We start from the raw sequence: 19,750 nt of genomic DNA, 5'->3' as shown, positions 1-19,750 counted from the left end.
AGGAGACCAAGCTGTCACTCTTTGCGGATGATATGATGATTTACTTAAAGAATCCTAGAGAATCAACCAAAAAGCTAGTTGAAATAATCAACAACTTTAGCAAAGTTGCAGGATACAAAATAAACCTGCATAAGTCATCAGCATTTCTATATATCTCCAACCCAGTTCAGCAGCAAGAATTAGAAAGAGAAATTCCATTTAAAGTCACTCTAGACAATATAAAATACTTAGGAATCTATCTGCCGAGACAAACACAGGAACTATATGAACACAACTACAAAACACTCTCCACACAATTAAAACTCAATCTAAACAATTGGAAAAACATTGATTGTTCATAGATGGAATGAGCTAACATAATAAAAATGACCATTCTACCCAAACTTATCTATCTGTTTAGTGCCATACCCATTGAACTACGAAAAAACTTTTTTACTGAATTAGAGAAAACCATAACAAAGTTCATTTGGAAGAACAAAGGATCAAGGATATCCAGGGAAATAATGAAAAAAAAAACAAAGGAAGGTGGCCTTGCAGTTCCAGACCTCAAACTATATTACAAAGCAGTGGTCATCAAAACAATTTGGTAGTGGCTAAGAGACAGAAAGGAGGATCAGTGGAATAGACTTGGGGATAATGACCTCAGCAAGACAGTCTATGACAAACCCAAAGATCCCAGCTTTTGGGACAAAAATCCACTATTTGATAAAAACTGCTTGGAAAATTGGAAGACAGTGTGGGAGAGATTAGGTTTGGATCAACACCTCACACCCTACACCAAGATAAACTCAGAATGGGTGAATGATTTGACTATAAAGAAGGAAACTATAAGTAAATTAGGTGAACACAGAATAGTATATACATGTCAGACCTTTGAGAAGGGAAAGATTTTAAAACCAAGCAAGACTTAGAAAGAGTCACAAAATGTATAATAAATAATTTGGAATACATCAAATTAAAAAGTTTTTGTACAAACAAAACCAATGTAACGAAAATTAGAAGGGAAGCAACAAATTCATAACAAAAACCTCTGACAAAGGTCTAATTACTCAAATTTATAAAGAGCTAAACCAGTTGTACAAAAAAATCAAGCCATTCTCCAATTGAAAAATGGGCAAGGGACATGAATAGGCAATTTTCAGTTAAAGAAATCAAAACTATTAATAAGCACATGAAAAAAGTGTTCTAAATCTCTTATAATCAGAGAGATGCAAATCAAAACAACTCTGAGGTATCACCTCACACCTAGCGAATTGGCCAACATGACAGCAAAGGAAAGTAATGAATGCTGGAGGGGATGTGGCAAAGTAGGGACATTAATTCATTGCTGGTGGAGTTGTGAATTGATCCAACCATTCTGGAGGGCAATTTGGAACTATGCCCCAAGGACGATAAAAAACTGTCTGCCCTTTGATCCAGCCATAGCACTGCTGGGTTTGTACCCCAAAGAGATAATAAGGAAAAAGACTTGTACAAGAATATTCATAGTTGCATTCTTTGTGGTGGCCAAAAATTGGAAAATGAGGGGATGCCCTTCAATTGGGGAATGGCTGAACAAATTGTAGTATATGTTGGTGATAGAATACTATTGTGCTAAAAGGAATAATAAAGTGGAGGAATTCCATGAATACTGGAACAACCTCCAGGAAGTGATGCAGAGTGAGAGGAGCAGAACCAGGAGAACATTGTACACAGAGACTGATACACTATGGTACAATCAAACGTAATGGACTTCTGAATTTTTTTTTTTACAATGTCCCTGAACAATCTGTAGGGATCTATGAGAAAAAACAAACAAACTATCCTCAAGCAGAGGACACACTGAGGGAGTAAAAACACTGAGGAAAAGCAACCACTTGACTACAGAGGTTGAGGGGACATTATTGAGGAGAGATGCTAAATGAGCACCCTAATGCAAATACCAACTACAAGGAAATGGGTTTGGAGCAAGGACACATGTGATACCCAGAGGAATTACATGTTGGCTAGGGGAGGGGTGGGGGAGGAAAAGAAAATGATCTCTGTTTCCAATGAATAATGTATGAAAATGACCAAATAAACTAATGTTTTAAAAACTAAAAAAAAAAAATATTAAAGGCAAAGTGAGTGAAAATGAACAGAATTTTTATAACAACAAAAAAATTTAAAAATCAATTTACTCCCAAGTCAAGACATCACCTATGCAATGTCATTGATTCTTTTAATAAAAGGACCACCACCATCAACAATAAGAACAACTTTTTCTGGCAGCACTTATAAATGAAAGAGATAAGGAGTGCTGGAACTCCCCATTATCTTACACCAATATCTATTTATTTGCAGCATTAACTGTCTCTATTCCTACCCTGGGGCACTGCAAAACATTTTTGGGCTTGCCATAAAATGTAGAAAAAATTTATCTAATTTTATATAAGACATGAGCTTTTATGGAGAAAATATTTCTATTGTAAATATTATTTTATTAGATTAATAAAATTTGACTTAGATGAGAGAATTTATAGAGAACCCACTTGGGTTTAATTATACTAATTATCAACATATTTCATGTTGTATTAAATACTTTCAAGGATGCCTTGTTGGGGTTATTTGGTTCAGAAATACTGATGGGAGGGAAGATGAAAAGCAAGGCTGTCAGGACTAATCAAATAGTTAAAGGAGTTTTTGAAGGACTGAAGTTAGTGAGGTCTTGGTGGGTTGGCTATAAATCTGTAGAGTATAGTCTGTTGGCAAAATGACTGTTTAGTTACATGGTTCTCTAGATCATTTGGCTGATAGATATTCTTTGTGGCCCTTTTTTAGGAGTGTTAACAAACCTTTCTAATACTCACAAATATATTCTTTTTCTCTCTCTACTTTCAGCCTTTTCCTCTTTTGTATATATCTGTATGAACTATTGAACTCCATAAATATGAATAGGACCTGAATCATAGCTTTTCTATGTTATAATGTGAACGATTCACATTTTATAGCACTGTGGGCATGGGAGTATATACATAATCAGGATATATCAAGGGATTTTATAGAAGGGAGTCATGCCTAGATAATAGTTCATATGGAAAAGGTTACAAACTCAACGATAATCAAGTGTCAGCCAAAAGCCAACATTAAGAGAGGTCTCTACCATGTGAAGATGTTAAAGGGAACTAAAAGTATTTAGCCCAGAGAAAAGAAGACTTGCATTGTGATGTGATGTCATGTGATGCATGCGTATGTGTGTTTGTGTATACATTTATGGACTTAAAACCAGAAAGATCTCAGAGGCCAACTAGCTCAATTCTTTTATTTTATAGAAGAAGAAACTGAGGCCTGCAGGGAGGTGAAGGACTTGGCCAAACAGGTTGTAAGCACCAGAAGCAGGATGTTAGTTTAGGTCTTTTGACTCTAGAAACATTGCTGTTTCTGCTGTACCATGCTGAGATCCTAGACAGGATTTCTACCTTGACGAATTTTTATTCTACTCTATCTATATATCTATATCGGTGTATTGTCTTTGTAACTGTATATAATAGAGTAGGCTCCTGGAAATCAGGAACTCATTAGTTCTGGGCTTTAGAATCCTTGTGCCTAACATAGTCTTTTGCACATAGGATGCATTTAACGTGTATTTTAAAAATGGAATTGAATACAAGAACTTCTAATAGAAAATAGCAACTCTTGGTGAGTCCCAAATGCACATGAGAGACAATATGAGTGGTACCAATTCAAGGACAGAGAGGTCACTGAGTTCTGGGCTTGTCAGGGAACACTATGCGGGAGTTGGGACTTGTAGTTCTTGTATTCTATTTCAACTCCTTAAGGACAGGGAACTGCATCTTTCATTTCTTTGTATTCCCCATAGCACCTAATCTAGGCCCTTGCACATAGGAGGAGCTCAATAAATATTTACTGAATGAATGGCTTGAGCTGAATATCAGTTTTCTTGTCTGTCAAAGGAGGGGGTTAGACTAGATCTCTAAGGAACCTTTCAGCTCTAAATCTTATGATAAGCTGTCTTGATGAATGGAGAAGATTCAAATAGGCAGGGGGCATGGGGGAATTCATTCCAAGAGAACAGCACAAAGGGAGAGGCCTGGAGCCAACACTTGGAAACCTAGAACAAGAAAGTGAGAGATTTCCAAATTTAGAGAAATCCATCAATTTGCTCTTTAGCAGGGATGGAATGGACTTGGTGCATTGCAATTTTTAGTGAGAAAAAAAACCCCAAACAAACAGACAAACCAGTGAGTTTGCAGAATGGCTGCAGTCAGAGCAGCCTGAACTAGCTAGCACAGAAGCTAGCTAGCACTGAGCTGGGGGGCTCAAGACAGCAAGTCGCTGGCTTGATTGGGGCCTCTTGCCAATGTACGGCCCTTTCCTCTTTCCAGGGCTTGCGGGGCAGGATCTTACTGCAAACTCTGAAAGGAGTTAGCCTAATTTCTGTTTGGCAGAGTTTAGAGGAGTGGACCCCCTGGAAACTGCTAGCCCCTGTTGACATGACACATCAAAGAGCCAAGCAAGACACTAGCAGTTTCAGGGAGCAGCATGACGCACCTTTGGAAGGTGACAGACTCAAAGCCACAGCCCCATGCTCCAGCAGTGCGAGGCTGCGGGAGGCTTTGACGTACCACACGGTGGGACCTGTCGTCTTTCAAACCCCAGGTTTCTTTGACTCACTTTGGAGTGACTCCCTCCCTGCCCCCACTTTTACTTCTCGAATGCCACCTCCAGAGTGGCTGTTGTCAGGGAGGAGAGAGTGAGTTGGAGAAAATCAAGTTGGAGCGGAAAGCTGCCCTGCCTCTGGGAGTCTGTGCCTTTGGCAGTTTTACTTTTTTTGAAAACCATCGCTCATCTTTTCTCTCTGTTTCTTAGTCTCAGACCTGGGTACCTGCTGGAGTTGGCTATTTGGGAGGGTTGGAGCCAAGGATCAGAGTGGGGAGAGGCGGGCAGGACCTGGCAGAAAGAAAACTGGCCCCAAAGGGAGCCACCTTGAATAGAGAGAGTTCATCTGGATGCCTTCTCCTTTTCTCCTGCCACTGCCCACAAAAAGCTCCAGCCAGAAAGGGGGTCCATTGGTCTTCCTTTCATAGGTCCCAGGTGTCCCAGCTTGTCTCCATCAGAAGAGGTTTGAGCAGCCAGCAAATCCAGAACCCTAAATAAAGCTCATGGAAATCTAGAAATCCCCAGTTTATTTAGTTTGAGGGTAGAAACCCCGATTTTGACCTTGTCACAGGAGAGGTTTCCCCGAGAGAAGGTCCCTCTACACCAGACAATAGACATCCACTTCAGGTGGAAGGTAAACCCCATCCGAAGTCAAGTAGTTCTTTTGTCTCCAGAAGCCTTTCCCAATATATCACACCCTCCTGGGACCTTCAGCTTGCAAGACTGATGGGCTACCTACCTACTGTGCCAAAGCTGATTTCTACCCTCAAACTAAATAAACTGGGGATTTCTAGATTTCCATGTTCACAGAGGGATTAAACGTTTTCAAATAATATGCTTTCTCTCTTTACTTCTCCACCCTCACCATCACTTACCATACTCCAAACCGCATTAGAAATGTAAACGTTGGGAAGAAAAGAAAGTAGAAAAAAAATCAGAAGGAAATCTCACATTTGAGATGTGGCAGAGAAGACCTGCTCCTTCCAAATCTAAAAAAAAAAAAAAATTGTATCCTCCCAATCTCTTCCCCAAACCTTTGTATCTCTAAATGAAATAAAAATGTGTAAATAAACCAAGTTATTCAGAATGTATCTTTAAAAAAATCCTATCTTACTAAATATCCATTCTAAAGCAGTGAGGCTATGAGGTTAAGTGACTTGCCCAGGGTCACACAGCTAGGAAATATCTGAATGCAGATTTGAACCTAAGATCTCCTGTCTCTAGGCTTGCCTCTCTATCCATTCATTGAACCACCTAAATGCCCTTAATATAATATATCTTTATGTTCCTAAACTAGCAAAGTATATGCTTTCAGTTTCCTTTTATAAAAATTTTCATATTTTGTTTCTCTCCAAAATTTTTGGAAATTTTACATCTTTTGCCCACATAGGTTGTTCTATCCAGACAAACTTTATAGACCATGGCATACAGCTCACTTCCTCTTTAATCACCTCCCTTGAGTCTCAGCTCCCTAAAAATTCACATTCTCTAGATTCTCAGAATTTATTTCCATGAGGCCTCTTGAGGTTCCTTATAGAGATACTCTAACTTGCTAACTAAACACAAGTTTCTGTCCAGGTCTGTAGTGTGGGTGCTAAGTGGTCCTATTGTGGGGCATTGTGATACAGTAGATCCCACATTTTTATTGTGTACTGAATCTTCCCCAGTGTTTAAAAAAGACTGCTCCCAGTCTTACTGTAATTCCCCCTTCTCAAGTGAGCCCAGCATAAATGTAGATTTTAATAAAGATATACACTGATGAAAAGCTGAGAGACATTTAGCTTGGACAGACTATGCTAAATGAATAAAGCTCATTCCAAATGATCATCAGATTATTGAGAAAAGGCCATGAAGGATTAGAAACAAAGCATTTTGCTCCAAAGTACATTTCTCATTTCCAACAGAATTCATATGATGTCATGATATTATGAATGTTCAGGGAAGAAAAGCACACGTAGTTTTAGAAAGCTCCAGAGAGAAGGACTTCCCACTTCCCTTAGATCAGATTGTGAGCAAACATGGGACTGAGTGCAAGTGTGGGCAGCACAATTGCCAAGGAAAATTGGTTATCTCCAGTCTGGGAAACTCCTAGGATTCTAAACAGGTGCTAGCAACTTCATTCTAGAGCATGGCAACCCTTCTAATAGTGGCTTATTTATTGAGTGATGAATGAGGAGTCAAAGGAAGTGACTCCATTTTCTAAGTGTCTTTAGAGGATAAATGATTTCCTCCACCATATGGCTGGATCAGGATTGGACTATCCTTGGAGGCTGGCAAAAGGCCTTCTTTACTGAGATATTTCCAGGAATGCTAAAAACATAAATAAATTAATTAAATAATAATTATTATAAGTAACAATAACAACAATAGCTATGTCATATATGTGGCACATTACAATTTCCGTGGTGCTATCACCAACTTTTTGCATTAATTTGATTGTTATAGATTTCATACTTGTCTGGAACTCAGTGTATCAGTTTCAGAAGAGAGAGAAAGAAAGAGAGAGAGAGAGAGGAGCGTTTCCATTTTCCTTTGTTTTGTATTCCCTGTGTTTGTCACCCTTAAAACTGGCTGAATTAACTCTGACTTGGGATTTGGGGAATTAAAATTTTTTAAATGTTTTACTTTGCCTTTAACCAGGGCTCTTGCCCATTCAAATTCCTTTTTACCTTTCCTGAGAATATTCTTTTTTTATTGTTGTACATTTGGTATCTTTAGGTAATTCCTGATTGGTTGCTGTTGAAATTGCTCCAGGAACGTCTGACAAAAGATGAGTGTGTCTCAAAGGTAAGAATCAACAAGATAATCTGAGAGCACCATTAGTATTGGAAAGAGAAGAGAATCAACTAGGGGGCTTTGGGTCTGATTCCCTTTTTGAACCTAAAGAGAATAGCTAGAGTAAGGGGTATTATTAGTAGGTTAGAGAAAAGGATGAATGTGGGCATATTTTAATCTTATAGCATAGGCATCATTAAAGCCTGATGGCCTTTGTCAGACCTAGAAAGTTGATGGGCAAATCAGATGAAAGATGGTGGTCAAATTAGATAAATAAAAGCTATGTACAAACCAAAATGTTAAATTTGCATTTCACCTTTGCTGAAGTGGAAAAGAGAAGTTAGTTTTGGCATTTTTCTTTTCTTTTTCCTTAAAAAAAAAACCAACAAAAATTATTACTGTCCATCTTAGAATCAATACTGTGTTGTTATAAGGCAGAAGAGTGGTAAAGGCTAGGCAATGGGGATTAAATGACTTATCCAGAGTCACACAACAAGAAGTGACTGAGGTCATATTTGAACCCAGGACCTCCTATCTTTAGGCCTGGTTTTCAATCTACTAAACCACTTGGCTGCCCCCTCTTTCTTTTTTTCTTTATGGAGATCTATATGACTTTATAAATCTCTGGATTTTTTATATCATGGTAGTAACTTTTACCCTGGGCCATTCTGTTTCCCTTTTCCCCTCTCCATTAGACCTTTTCCTTTGGAACAAAAACCAAACAGAGCTTAGACAAACATAATTCAGATAAACGATATAAATTTGACCACAGATACCATAATTAACAACTAACTTGATCTTATTTAACAGAAGCTTTAAGTTCTAAGAATTGCAGGGAATAATCCCCTGGTTTTATAAATGGAACTATAAGAGTAAGGATCAAACCCTATGGTTCTCAGAGGAAGGCCCAGCTTTGGCCATTTCCAGATTTCTCCATCTCTGCCTTTCTCTAGGTAACCATGGCACTGCATGTCAATATAAGGAGTATAGTTGTTGTGGTTTTACCCATGCAGAATCAATTCCCTAGGCTCCATCATCCTAGAAACCCCACCTCTATCCTGAATTTACTGCTTCTCTGTGTCATAGCATAGTCACTTGACCTTGGCATGATGGAGTTTCCACAGAAAACATGTTTGTCTATATACAGTGTCTTACTCTTGTCATAGCAATAATGAAAGCAATAAATAGCTCATACTAGGTTCCTTCTCCTATGGGCTTTTTCAATCCCATGAAATACACAGTTCAGTTTGTTTAGCCTCTCCTTCGCTAGTCCTCCTTCGAATGGGCAAAGGAGCACAGAGTTGCCAGCTACTTATTTCTTCATGCCATCCAATATGACCAGTCATTAGGTGAAGACTCAAGAATTGGGCTCCCAGGACTTAGCCCTTCCTACTCAAAGCAACAAGGGCCTGGGACAGGGTATATATGGAAGTTCAGTGTCCTGTCACTGAAAGGGACATATGACCATTTCTTTTCACATCTGGGTCATGCTTCATGGGGTTGAGGTCCAGAAAGACAAGGTCACTGCTCATCTCCACTTGCCATATTAAACTCCTTTGTTCTCCTGTGTCTCTGACCTCAGAGTATTCAGTTTAGGTTTCTGATGGGTAAGAAATATGCCTTTTCTGTTTTAATAATATTTTAATTTTCCCCAATTACACACAAAAATAATTTTTAATATTCATTTAAAAAGTTTGGGGTTCCAAAATTTCTCCTTCTTTCCCATCCTTCCTCATTTATTCTCTACTTCTTCCCCCAATATAGTAATCAGTCTGATAAAGATTTTACATGTGTAACCATGTAAAACATTTTCCCATATTAGTCATTTTGTAGAAGAGCTCTTATACAAAAAAAGAAGAAGGAAGTGAAATATAGTATGTTTTAATATGCGTTCAGGCTCTATCTTTGAGGGCAAATGACATTTTTCATCATGAATCTCTGGGATTGTCTTGGATCACTATCATTAGGCCATTCACAGTTATTCATCAAAAAATGTTGCTGTTACTGTGTACAATGTTCTTCTGGTTCTGTTCACTTCACTTTGTATCAGTTCATGTAAGTCCAGATTTTTCTGGAATCTTCCTGCTTGTCATTTCTTTATTGCTATAGCATAATAGTATTCCATCACAATCACATACCACAACTTATTCAGCCATTCTCAATTCCTCAACTCCCAGTTCTTTGCAACCACAAGAAGCTGCAATAAATATATATTTTTATAAATAGGCCCTTTCCCCCACCCTTTTTTATGATCTCTTTGGGATACAGACCTTGAATGAAATTGCTGGATCAAAGGGTATGCACAGTTTTAGTATGCTTTGGGCATATTTCCAATTTGCTCTCCAGAATGGTTGGGTCAGATCAGAACTCCACCAACAGTGTATTAGTGTCCCAAATTTTCCACATCCTTTCCATCATTTATAATTTTCCTTTTTTTTTCCTCATTGACCAATCTGATAGGTATAAAGGGGGATTTCAGAGTTGTTTTAATTTGCATTTCTCTAATCAAGAGTGATTTAGAACATTTTTTCATATGACTTCAGAGGGCTTTGATTAAAAACTGATTATTCATATCCTTTGACCATTATCAATTGGAGAATGACATATATTTTTATAAATTTGACTTTGTTTTCTATATATTTGAGAAATGAGACCTTTATCAGAAATATTTTCTATAAACATTTTCCCCCAACTTTCTGCTTTCCTTCTAATCTTGCATTGGTTTTGTTTGTACAAAACCTTTTAAATTTAATATAATAAAATTATTCACTTTACATCTTATAATGTTCTCTCTTTCTTGTTTGGTCCAAAATTCTTCCCTTATCCATGGATCTGATAGGTACTATTCCATGCTCTCCTAATTTGCTTATGATATAACTCTTTATGTTTAGATCTGTTTATGTTTAGATATGCTTAGATATGCATGTTGACCTTATCTTGGTGTATGAGACAAGATGCTGGCCTATTCCCATTCTCTGCCATACCATTTTCAAAGTCTCCAATGTCTAAGGTAGCTAGGTGGTACAATGGATAAAATGCTGGACCTGGAGTCAGGAAGACAAGTTCAAATTCTGCCTTAGATACTTACCAGCTATGTGACTCTGGCTAGTCACATAACCCAGTTTGCCTCAGTTTCCTCATCTATAAAATGAGCTGGAGAAGGAAATGACAAACCACTCAAGTATTTTTGCCAGGAAAACTCTGAATGGGGTTTCATCTGAATGGTGGGACACAAAAGATTTTTCTCTTGAATCTTCTTGACTCCAGGCTCAGTCCTCTATTCACTGTGCCACCTAGCTGTCTTCAGTGAGGAATTACTAAGTCCCTACAGTGTGCCAGGCACAGTTTGAAGCCACTCATTATCACCCCTTCCCCCTTGTTTGTATAGATATTGCAAAATGAACTGGAAAAGAAAATGACCAACCACTCTAGTATCTTTGCTCCCCAAAACCCCAAATGGGGTCATGAAGAGCCAGACAAGATTGAACAACAAACTGTTATCACTAGTAGAATGTAAATTCCTTGAAGGAAGATACTCTTTTGGTTTTTGTCTTTGTATCCTGCCATTTTGCAGGGTGCCTTGCACATAGTAATTAATTAATAAACTTTTGTTGACCGATTCATTCTCAGAACCTGGGCAGTGTTGTAGCAAGTATTATTTGAGGGAGTAAAGCTCAATACTGGCAGCTGTCTTAGGAGGGTAGGTCAATGTTCTGTTGGAGAAAGTTGGCTTTGAAAGGACTGACAATTGACAGTCAGGACTGACAATTTGTGATGCGTCACTTGACAAAGGTTCTGAGGCTAAGGAGGGGATTTACCCTGTGGCCCTCAGTGACCTTCATGATGATTCAGTGAATTAGATAAAGGTTATTATCACCATTTTATAGAAGAAGAATCTGAGATTTAGGGAAGGGATGTGATTAGATCAAATTATTACAGATAAAAAGCAGCAATATTTAGGGCATGTTATGAGGTCTTCTATGTCAGAAGTGACAGAATTTAGAAGTTATAGAACTGTCTAGAGAAAGCCCAAGGGAAAAAAAGAATCCCAGAGAAATTGAAGTTTTCTTTTAATTCTAACCCTATCTCACCCCACCCCCAGGAATTCTGGCCTCCTCAAAGTGGTTTACCTCCTCAACCAAAAGTATTATAAAATGACCATTTTACTCAAAAGACCTTCAATCTTTTCTTGTTATGTATTAATCTCTTTGTTGCCTCTTAAGAGGTGTCCACTTTCTTTTATTGCTGAAAATGGAAATAAGTTTCCTTTACAAAATGCTGAATGCCTTAATCCATAATTTATTTTAAATTTTCCAAGTAGAATTGAACTTTTGCATTGCAAATCACTATGCTTAAATTATCTGGGTCTGCCTCCAGTCTCTCAGTGCCCTTTAAAGCTGAGCTACTTTTAAATTTTTTCATCAGCAAGAGCTATGTGGCCCATTAGGCCAAATATCTAGTGGTGTTTACTTTGCCTAAATGGACTAGATTCACTCAGTGCTGAAACTCATCAATCAATATGCAGACTGAATTTAAGAAGCTCAACCATATACATTCTTCTTGCACATCAATTTTACTTAATTCAATAAATACTGAGCAGGACTAGGTACTATTCTGGGTATTTGGAACACAGACAAAACCAGCAATCCTTGCCTTCAGGGAGGTTACATTCTATTAGGTGTTCCCTCCTTTGGTCTGAAGGTATTAGGGAGAGGGGACAGTGCTTCTGGCTTTTAAAAGAGGAAAGGGGCTGAAGCTCCCAGTAAGAAGCAAGGCTCATGGCTCCAAGCACATTCAGTCCCCACCCTCAGACATATCTGTCTTCATGTACTCAGGATGCCTCATAGTACTGGGAGGCCAGATTTAACCCAGGACCTCCCATCTCCAGGTGTGGCTCTCAGTCTACTAAACCACCCAGCTGTCCCCATACATTTATATTAATTCAACCAATCGATCAGTAAACGTTTAGCCAGATACTGTGTTAAGCACAATTAACACAAAAAGAGGCAAAAGACATCATGCCAATGATATGGATTTGCATGATTTTCTTTTGTGTGTGTGTGTGTGTGTGTATATATATATATATAAAGAAAATGTTTATAGGATAATAGGAAATCATTAATAGAAAAAACAGCATTTAGACTGAGAGGAGTTGGGAAAAGATACACGAAATATTTATTGTCAAATGCTAAATACTTACCCCAGTACTTGGTGTCTTTAGGTTTATCAAATACTATTCTATATTGTTTCTTCTGGGTCTTGAGTACCTACTATATTCCACTGATCAACTTTTAAATTTATTACCAGTATCACATAGTTGTGATGATTCATTATTGCTTTGTATGCATTTCTTGGATATAGTACTGCCAGTTCCCTTTCTTCTGTATGCATACACACATATATGCACACACACACACACACACACACACACACACATATATGTTGTTGTGCAATCATTTCAGTTCTATTCAACTTTTTGTGACTCCATTTGGGGTTTTCTTAGCAAAGATACTGGAGTGGTTGGCCATTTCCTTCTCCAGATCATTTTACAGAAGAGAAAACTGAGGTAAACAGAGTAAAGTGATTTGCTCAAAGTCATATAGCAATTAAGTGTCTGAGGCTGGATTTGGCCTCGGAGATAAGTCTTTATGACTCCAGGTCTGGTACTTTACACACATACACACACACAGAGACACACACATAGAGACAGGCAGACACACACACACACACACACACAAACACCCCTTGAGCCAGGTGAAGTTCTTCACTGAATAAATTCTATGAACATTTGATTGGCATGGCATTAAATCTATAGATTAGTTTAGGGAGTATTATTTTTATTTTAATGAGTATTTCTACAATTATTTTTGTAGTGCATGTTTTGAAGCAACTATCCCAACTCCCACTCACTCTAATGAGGCAATTCCTCAGGGCATGGCTGCTATGTCTCCTCAGGGCTCTAGGGATATCCCTGAGGAAGTTGGGGATGACTTTTCTAGAGCTCACAAATTCTCCACTCATGTGCTTCCTGCCATGATTATCAGTTGAGAATGATTTTAGTTAGCCACCCTTAAGTAGCTTTTAGGAAGGAGTAACTACTAAAGTGGAAGTAAGGATAGTTGGTGTAAAACATTCCCCCTAGAAGACTGTGATACGCTAGTCCATACAGGTTCCAGGGAATATGAGATTCATGGTTAGAAAGCACATATGGTAAAGGGGTAACTTACAGCTCTTAGTTTTTGAAAAGCCCTTTCTTCCCAACCTGAGGTCCTCAGAAGTTCCCTTTAAGCATGCCATGGCTTCTTCCCAGGATATATTATAGAGCTATGAATCAACATCTAATCTGTTCCTGGTCCCCTATGCAGACATGACTATAAGCTGTTATAGGGATACAGCTAGGATATTGATGGGAAGATAAGAAGTCTTGAAGACAATTGGTGTCAAATTTAAACTAAACCATATATAATGATCTCAAGGGGCTGAATATTGACTTTAAAAACTAAATCATAACTTCTTTGTTCTATTGTATCTTTATTTTGTTAAATATTTCCCAATTACATGTCAATCTGATTTATAACACTTCATTGTGTTGCCTTTTGCAAGCTATGTATTGCACATTTCTTCTCCAGACCATCAGAGTTGACTAGGCCCTCCTCTGGTCAATGGGGAAGAGGAAGAGAAGACAAGATCACAGCAATTCCTCTTACGAGGGCTTAGCTAGAACTTGATTTCCTCATTCATAGTTCACTATAATTGGCATCTTTGCCCAGTACCAGATAACTTGGGTTCCAACCTGTTATTTATTTTATAGATGACTCATAGGGCACAATTCTAAAGTTTCCTTAGTCAATCCATGCATCCTTTCTTCCTTCAAAGATATTTCATACTAACTCTCAAGTATGGTTGCTTTGTTGGTTGGTTTGGTGGATTGACCCTTGTTCTCTCCTCATTAAGGTAACCATCTTGATTTAAGTAGAATGGAACTGATTGGCTTAATCAACACCACTTACATTTATGTCTTTTTTTTAAACCCTGACCTTCCATCTTAGAATCAATACTAAGTATTGGTTCCAAGGCAGAAGAGTGGTAAGGACTAGGCAATGGGGGTTAAGGGACCAAGGGTCACCCAGCTAGGAAATATCTGAGGTCAGATTTGAACTCAGGACCTCCCATCTCCAGGCCTGGCTCTTTATCCACTGAACCACCTATCTGTCCCTTTCTTTTTGCCTTTAAAAAATGTTTTGCAGTTCTGTCATATAATCCCTGAATATGTCTTAGCAGGTAGACTACCCGATATTTTAGGCAATCTGTAGTTGTTTTGAATGAAATTTCCTTATTTTTCTGTTGGTTTTGTTGATAACATTCAGAAAGTCTAATGGTTTTATTGGTTTATTTTCTTTCCTGCTGCTTTAATGAGGAAATTAATGATTTCAATTAGTTTTAGTTGAATCCCTAAGTAAACCTGTCATAACATCTACAAAAGTGATCATTTAATTTCCTTTTTTGCCAATGTCCATTACCTCAATTTCTTCTTATAGTTATATAGTTTGTTTTTTTAAATAAACCCTTACCTTCCATCTTGGAATCAATACTGTGTATTGGTTCCAAGGCAGAAGAGTGGTAAGGGCTAGGCAATGGGGGGTATAGGGGGAGTGGGTTAAGTGACTTGTCCAAGGTCATACAGCTAGGAAGTGTCTGAGGCCAGATTTGAACCTAGTATATCCCATCTTTAGGCCTGGCTCTCAATCCTCTGAGCTACCTAGCTGCCCCCCTTATAGTTATATAGTTAATATATAGTTAACATTTCTAAAACTATATCAAATAATCATGAAGTGGACATCCTTGTTTTATTCTTGATATAACTGGACAGGCTTCTAGTACAATCACCCCTCTTGCTTGCTCTACTGTGGTTCACTTATCCTGGCTTCACTGTATCATAGTTTTAAAAAATATATATCTAATTCTGTATCACAGAGTTATACTTTATCATGGCACACTATTGGCTGATGGAATTAAAGGTGACCAACCATAGTGCTGTGCTCTGTATCCTGGGTGCTAATTGGCTCAGTGACTATAGGTTAATAAGAATGTAGAAAAGGTATATAAGAGAGTGGGAAGGGTTCATAAAGCCTTAAAATAGATATAAATAATAAAATAAATATAATGCTGTTACTTCATGGATTTTCCCCTGTTGTGGAGGTCTCTGGAATGTAACTCCCACGATAGATGAGGGATCACTGTACTTCAATTCAGGTAATGCCAGCTCTGAGTTTTAGATTGCTATTTATTGTGCTAAGGAAAAGTCCATTGTTCCTAAGCTTTAACACATTTTTTAAAATTTTTATTTAGAATATTTTTCCATGGTTACATGATCCCACCTCCTCCGTCTCAAAACCAACAAGCAGTTCCACTGGGTTATACATATATTCATTGTTCAAAACCCATTTCCCATGTTATTCATATCTGCAGTGATCCTTTAACATCAAACCTTAATCACATCCCTATAGCACTATATGATCAATCATTTATTTTTCTAATGCATTTCTGGTTCCACAGTTCTTTCTCTGGATTTGGATAGTGTTCTTTCTTCTAAGTTCCTCTGAATTGTCCTGGGTCATTGCATTGCTACTGGTAGAGAAGTCCATTACATTCAATTGTACCATAATGTATCAGTCTCTGTGTACAATGTTCTCCTGGTTCTGCTCCTTTCACTCTGCATCAGTTCCTGGAGGTTGTTCCAGTTCCCATAGCATTCCTCCATTTCTTTATTTCTTTCAGCACAATAATATTCCATTACCAGCATATACCACAATTTATTCGGCCATTCCCCAGTTGATGGACATCTCCTCATTTCCCAGTTTTTTTGCCACCACAAAGAGCTCGGCTATAAATATTTTTGTACAAGTCTTTTTCCTCATTATCTCTTTGAGGTACAAACCCAGCAGTAGTATGGTTAGGTCAGAGGGTAGATATTAATTTATAGCCCTTTGCTTATAGTTCCAAATTGCCCTCCAGAATGGTTGGACCAATTCACAACTCCACCAGCGGTGTATTAGTGTCCCAATTTTGTCACATCCCCTCCAACATTTATCATTTTCCTTTACTGTCATATTGGCCAATCTGCTAGGTGTGAGGTAGTACCTCAAAGTTGTTTTAATTTGTATTTCTCTAATAAGTAGGGATTTAGAACACTTTTTCATGTACTTATTGATAGTTTTGATTTCATCCTATAAAAACTGCGTATTCATGTCCCTTGATCATTTGTTGATTGGGGAATGGCTTGATTTTTGGTAGGTTTGGCTTAGTTCCTTACATATTTGGGAAATTAAACCTTTGTCAGAGAATTTTGTTATAAAAATGTTCTCCCAGTTTGTTGTTTTCCTTCTAATTTTTGGTTGCATTTGGTTTTGTTTGCACAAAACCTTTTAAATTTTATATAATCAAAGTCATTCATTTTACATTTTGCAATGTTCTCTGCCTCTTGCTTAGTCTTAAATTCCTTCCTTTCCTACAGATCTGACAGGTATACTAATCTATGTTCACCTAATTATTTATGATTTCACTCTATATTTAAGTCATTTACCCATTTTTAATTCATCTTGGTATAGGCTATAAGATGTTGATCTAAACCTCATTTTCCCCATACTTCCAAATTTCCCAACAGTTTTTGTCAAATACTGAGTTCTTGTCCCAAAAGCTGGGATCTTTGGGTTTATTGAACACTAGCTTACTGAGGTCATTTACTCCTATTCTATTGCATTGATCCATCCTTCTGTCTCTTAGCCAGTACTATATTGTTTTGATGATCATCACTTTATAGTACAGTTTAAGATCTGGTACTGCTAGGGGCCCCCATCCTTTTACTTTTTTTCCCTTTATTTCCCTTGATATTCTTGATCTTTTGTTCTTCCAGATGAACTTTGTTATTTTTTTTCTAATTCTACAAAAATTTTTTTTTGAAGTTTGATAGGTATGGCACTGAAAAAGTAGATTAGCGTGGGTAGGATTGTCATTTTTATTATAAAAACATTTTTAACACAAGTAGGTGCTATATTTTTTCAAAAGCCTTTTTTATGTCTAGTAATCTGATCATTTGATTTCCATTGTTTGTGTTACTAATAGGGTTACTACAGTGGTACCTTGACACACAAGTTTAATTAGTTCCATGGCCAAGCTTGTAACTCAATTTGCTTGTGTGCCAAATCAAATTTCCCCATTTAAATGAATGGAAATGCAATTATTCTGTTCTTGCCCCAAAAAACCTTTCCATAGAAATTTGCTTCTTCATCCCTTTCTGAATCTTTCGATAATGTGTGAAACAAGTATCATTACACAGCTCCAACTCACAACCTGTTGCAACTTTTTCTGGGTGTATCTTTTCAATAAACTGTTTAATTTTTTCCCAAGTCCTCAACATTTCCTTAATCTCCCTTATACTGATTACCTCATCCACCTTGGGCTTCTCCTGACTATGTAATTTCCTGCAAAACCTCCATATGCTGCTGCTGTAACTCCTTCAATTCCTCCATTATCAGTTCCTCACTGTGCTTCTCAAATAGATCATCAACATCAAGCAAAAGCAATTCAGTACAGATGTTCACAGGGCCATATATACACTGAACTAATCGAGACAGCCTTGTGTAACTACTATGAAACCAAACATTGAGCAGGCTGTCTAGTGCAGGGTGGCAGAAGATCCTGATTCAAATATCCGCTCTTGACTTAAAGCAAAAAACCCCGATCATGGCTGCTCATATCTCAAATTTTCTCATGACTTAAGGTGCTCATGTATCAAGGTACCACTGTGTATTGCTTATTTTCCTAATATTGAACCAAACCCTGGATTTCAGGTACACATTTCAATTAATTAAATTCAACCTTGAGACTTCTTAAACTCTTCTCCAAATGTGAATATGTTTATCTCAGCATACATACTCATTTGCCTATAATAAGAAAAGAATGAACCTAAAAAGAGTCAGCCAAAATCCTGGGCTCAGGATTATCTAGAGAGGTACTTAAGTTTAGATACCATGTGCTCATAGTCACATGGAACTTGGAGTTGGGGTTGAAGTTTAGGATTTTCCTCTCTTTGTTCTCCACCCCATTTGTAACATTCCTAACATGATTCACAGTTAGAAAAAGGAAAAAGGCAAGATGTCAGTCACTGAATCATCAGCTTTTTTGACTCGATAGCCAATAAAGCAACTCTTTTTCATTTTGAAATTTAAGCCCTTTAGCTCTCAATCACACATGACAAAAGCAGAAAGACTCTTCAGTTCCCATGTGGTTGACTAGAACTAGAAATGGCAACTCTGTTCATGCTACATTGGATAGTCCTTTATAGATTAATTTTTTATAAACTTGGTAAACTGATAATTTTCTTTATTTCATCTTTATCTGTCATGAATTCTCTTTTTCATTTTGACAACTTAGTTTTCATCATTTAAAATTAATGAGTAGATTGTCTATTTTATTATTTTTATTTTAAAGAAAGCTTTTATTTATCAATTCATCTTTTTTCAATTTTATTTCTTTCTTTAAATTTTCAGAATTTTTATTTTGAGAATGAGTTGGGGTTTTAAAATTTTTTTGCCTTTCTACTTTATGTTTAATTAATTAAGGTATTCTTTATCTTCTTTGTTGAGGAAAGTAGAGATAAAAAAGTTATCCAAAGGACTAATTTGGCTACAAATCAAAATTTGGGCATATTGTCCTGTTATTTTTAAATGAAATAATCTATTATTTCTATCATTTGGTTTTTTGGACACATTTTCTTTGTGATTAAATTATTTAGTTACCACTTGTTTAAATCCTTCAAATGCCCTTTATTGATTATAATTCTTATTGTATTATGGTAAATGAAGAATGTGCATTTGTTTATGAGATTTTTATGCTCTAATACACATTCAGTTTTTGTAAAGGTGTCATCACAACTGAAAAGAAATATACTTATTCCTTTTGATTCTTATTGCATAATTACTAGAGACTGCTTACTTTTCTAAAATTCTGTTCAGGGTCTTAATTTCTTCCCTCTTTATCTTTTTGATATATAACATAGATATGAAAGGAAAGCACTAAGGTCCCTAACTATTATAATTTTTCCATTTATTTCCCCCTGTAATTTGATGAACTTTTGCTTTACATATTTACTTATGCTATGCCACTTAGTACATGCATATTAAGTTTTTTAATTAATTTAATTTAAATTCATTTCTATGGTGCCTTTATGTGAGTTTCCTCACATCTCTTTTAGCCATATAAATTTTCACTCTTGCCTTGTCGGAGATCTTTTTTTTTTAATCCTTATCTTCTGTCTTAGAACTAATATTAAATATTG

General features: G+C 37.1%; 1 protein-coding gene across 3 annotated transcripts in view; it reads left to right on the top strand.

Moving 5' to 3' along the window:
- Positions 1–19,750, top strand: part of AK8 (adenylate kinase 8) — a 175,311-nt gene that overhangs the window by 26,660 nt on the left and 128,901 nt on the right. For all 3 annotated transcript variants that reach the window (XM_003339637.4, XM_056812628.1, XM_056812629.1), the window contains one exon: positions 7,357–7,425. In XM_003339637.4, the coding sequence (XP_003339685.2) occupies positions 7,357–7,425 (69 nt within the window). The remainder of the gene's footprint in view (positions 1–7,356; positions 7,426–19,750) is intronic.

This window comes from Monodelphis domestica, chromosome 1, assembly GCF_027887165.1.
Source record: "Monodelphis domestica isolate mMonDom1 chromosome 1, mMonDom1.pri, whole genome shotgun sequence".
Classification (NCBI taxonomy): domain Eukaryota; kingdom Metazoa; phylum Chordata; class Mammalia; order Didelphimorphia; family Didelphidae; genus Monodelphis; species Monodelphis domestica.
Note: the sequence above shows the minus strand (reverse complement) of the source record. Positions and strands in the feature narration are given on the sequence as shown.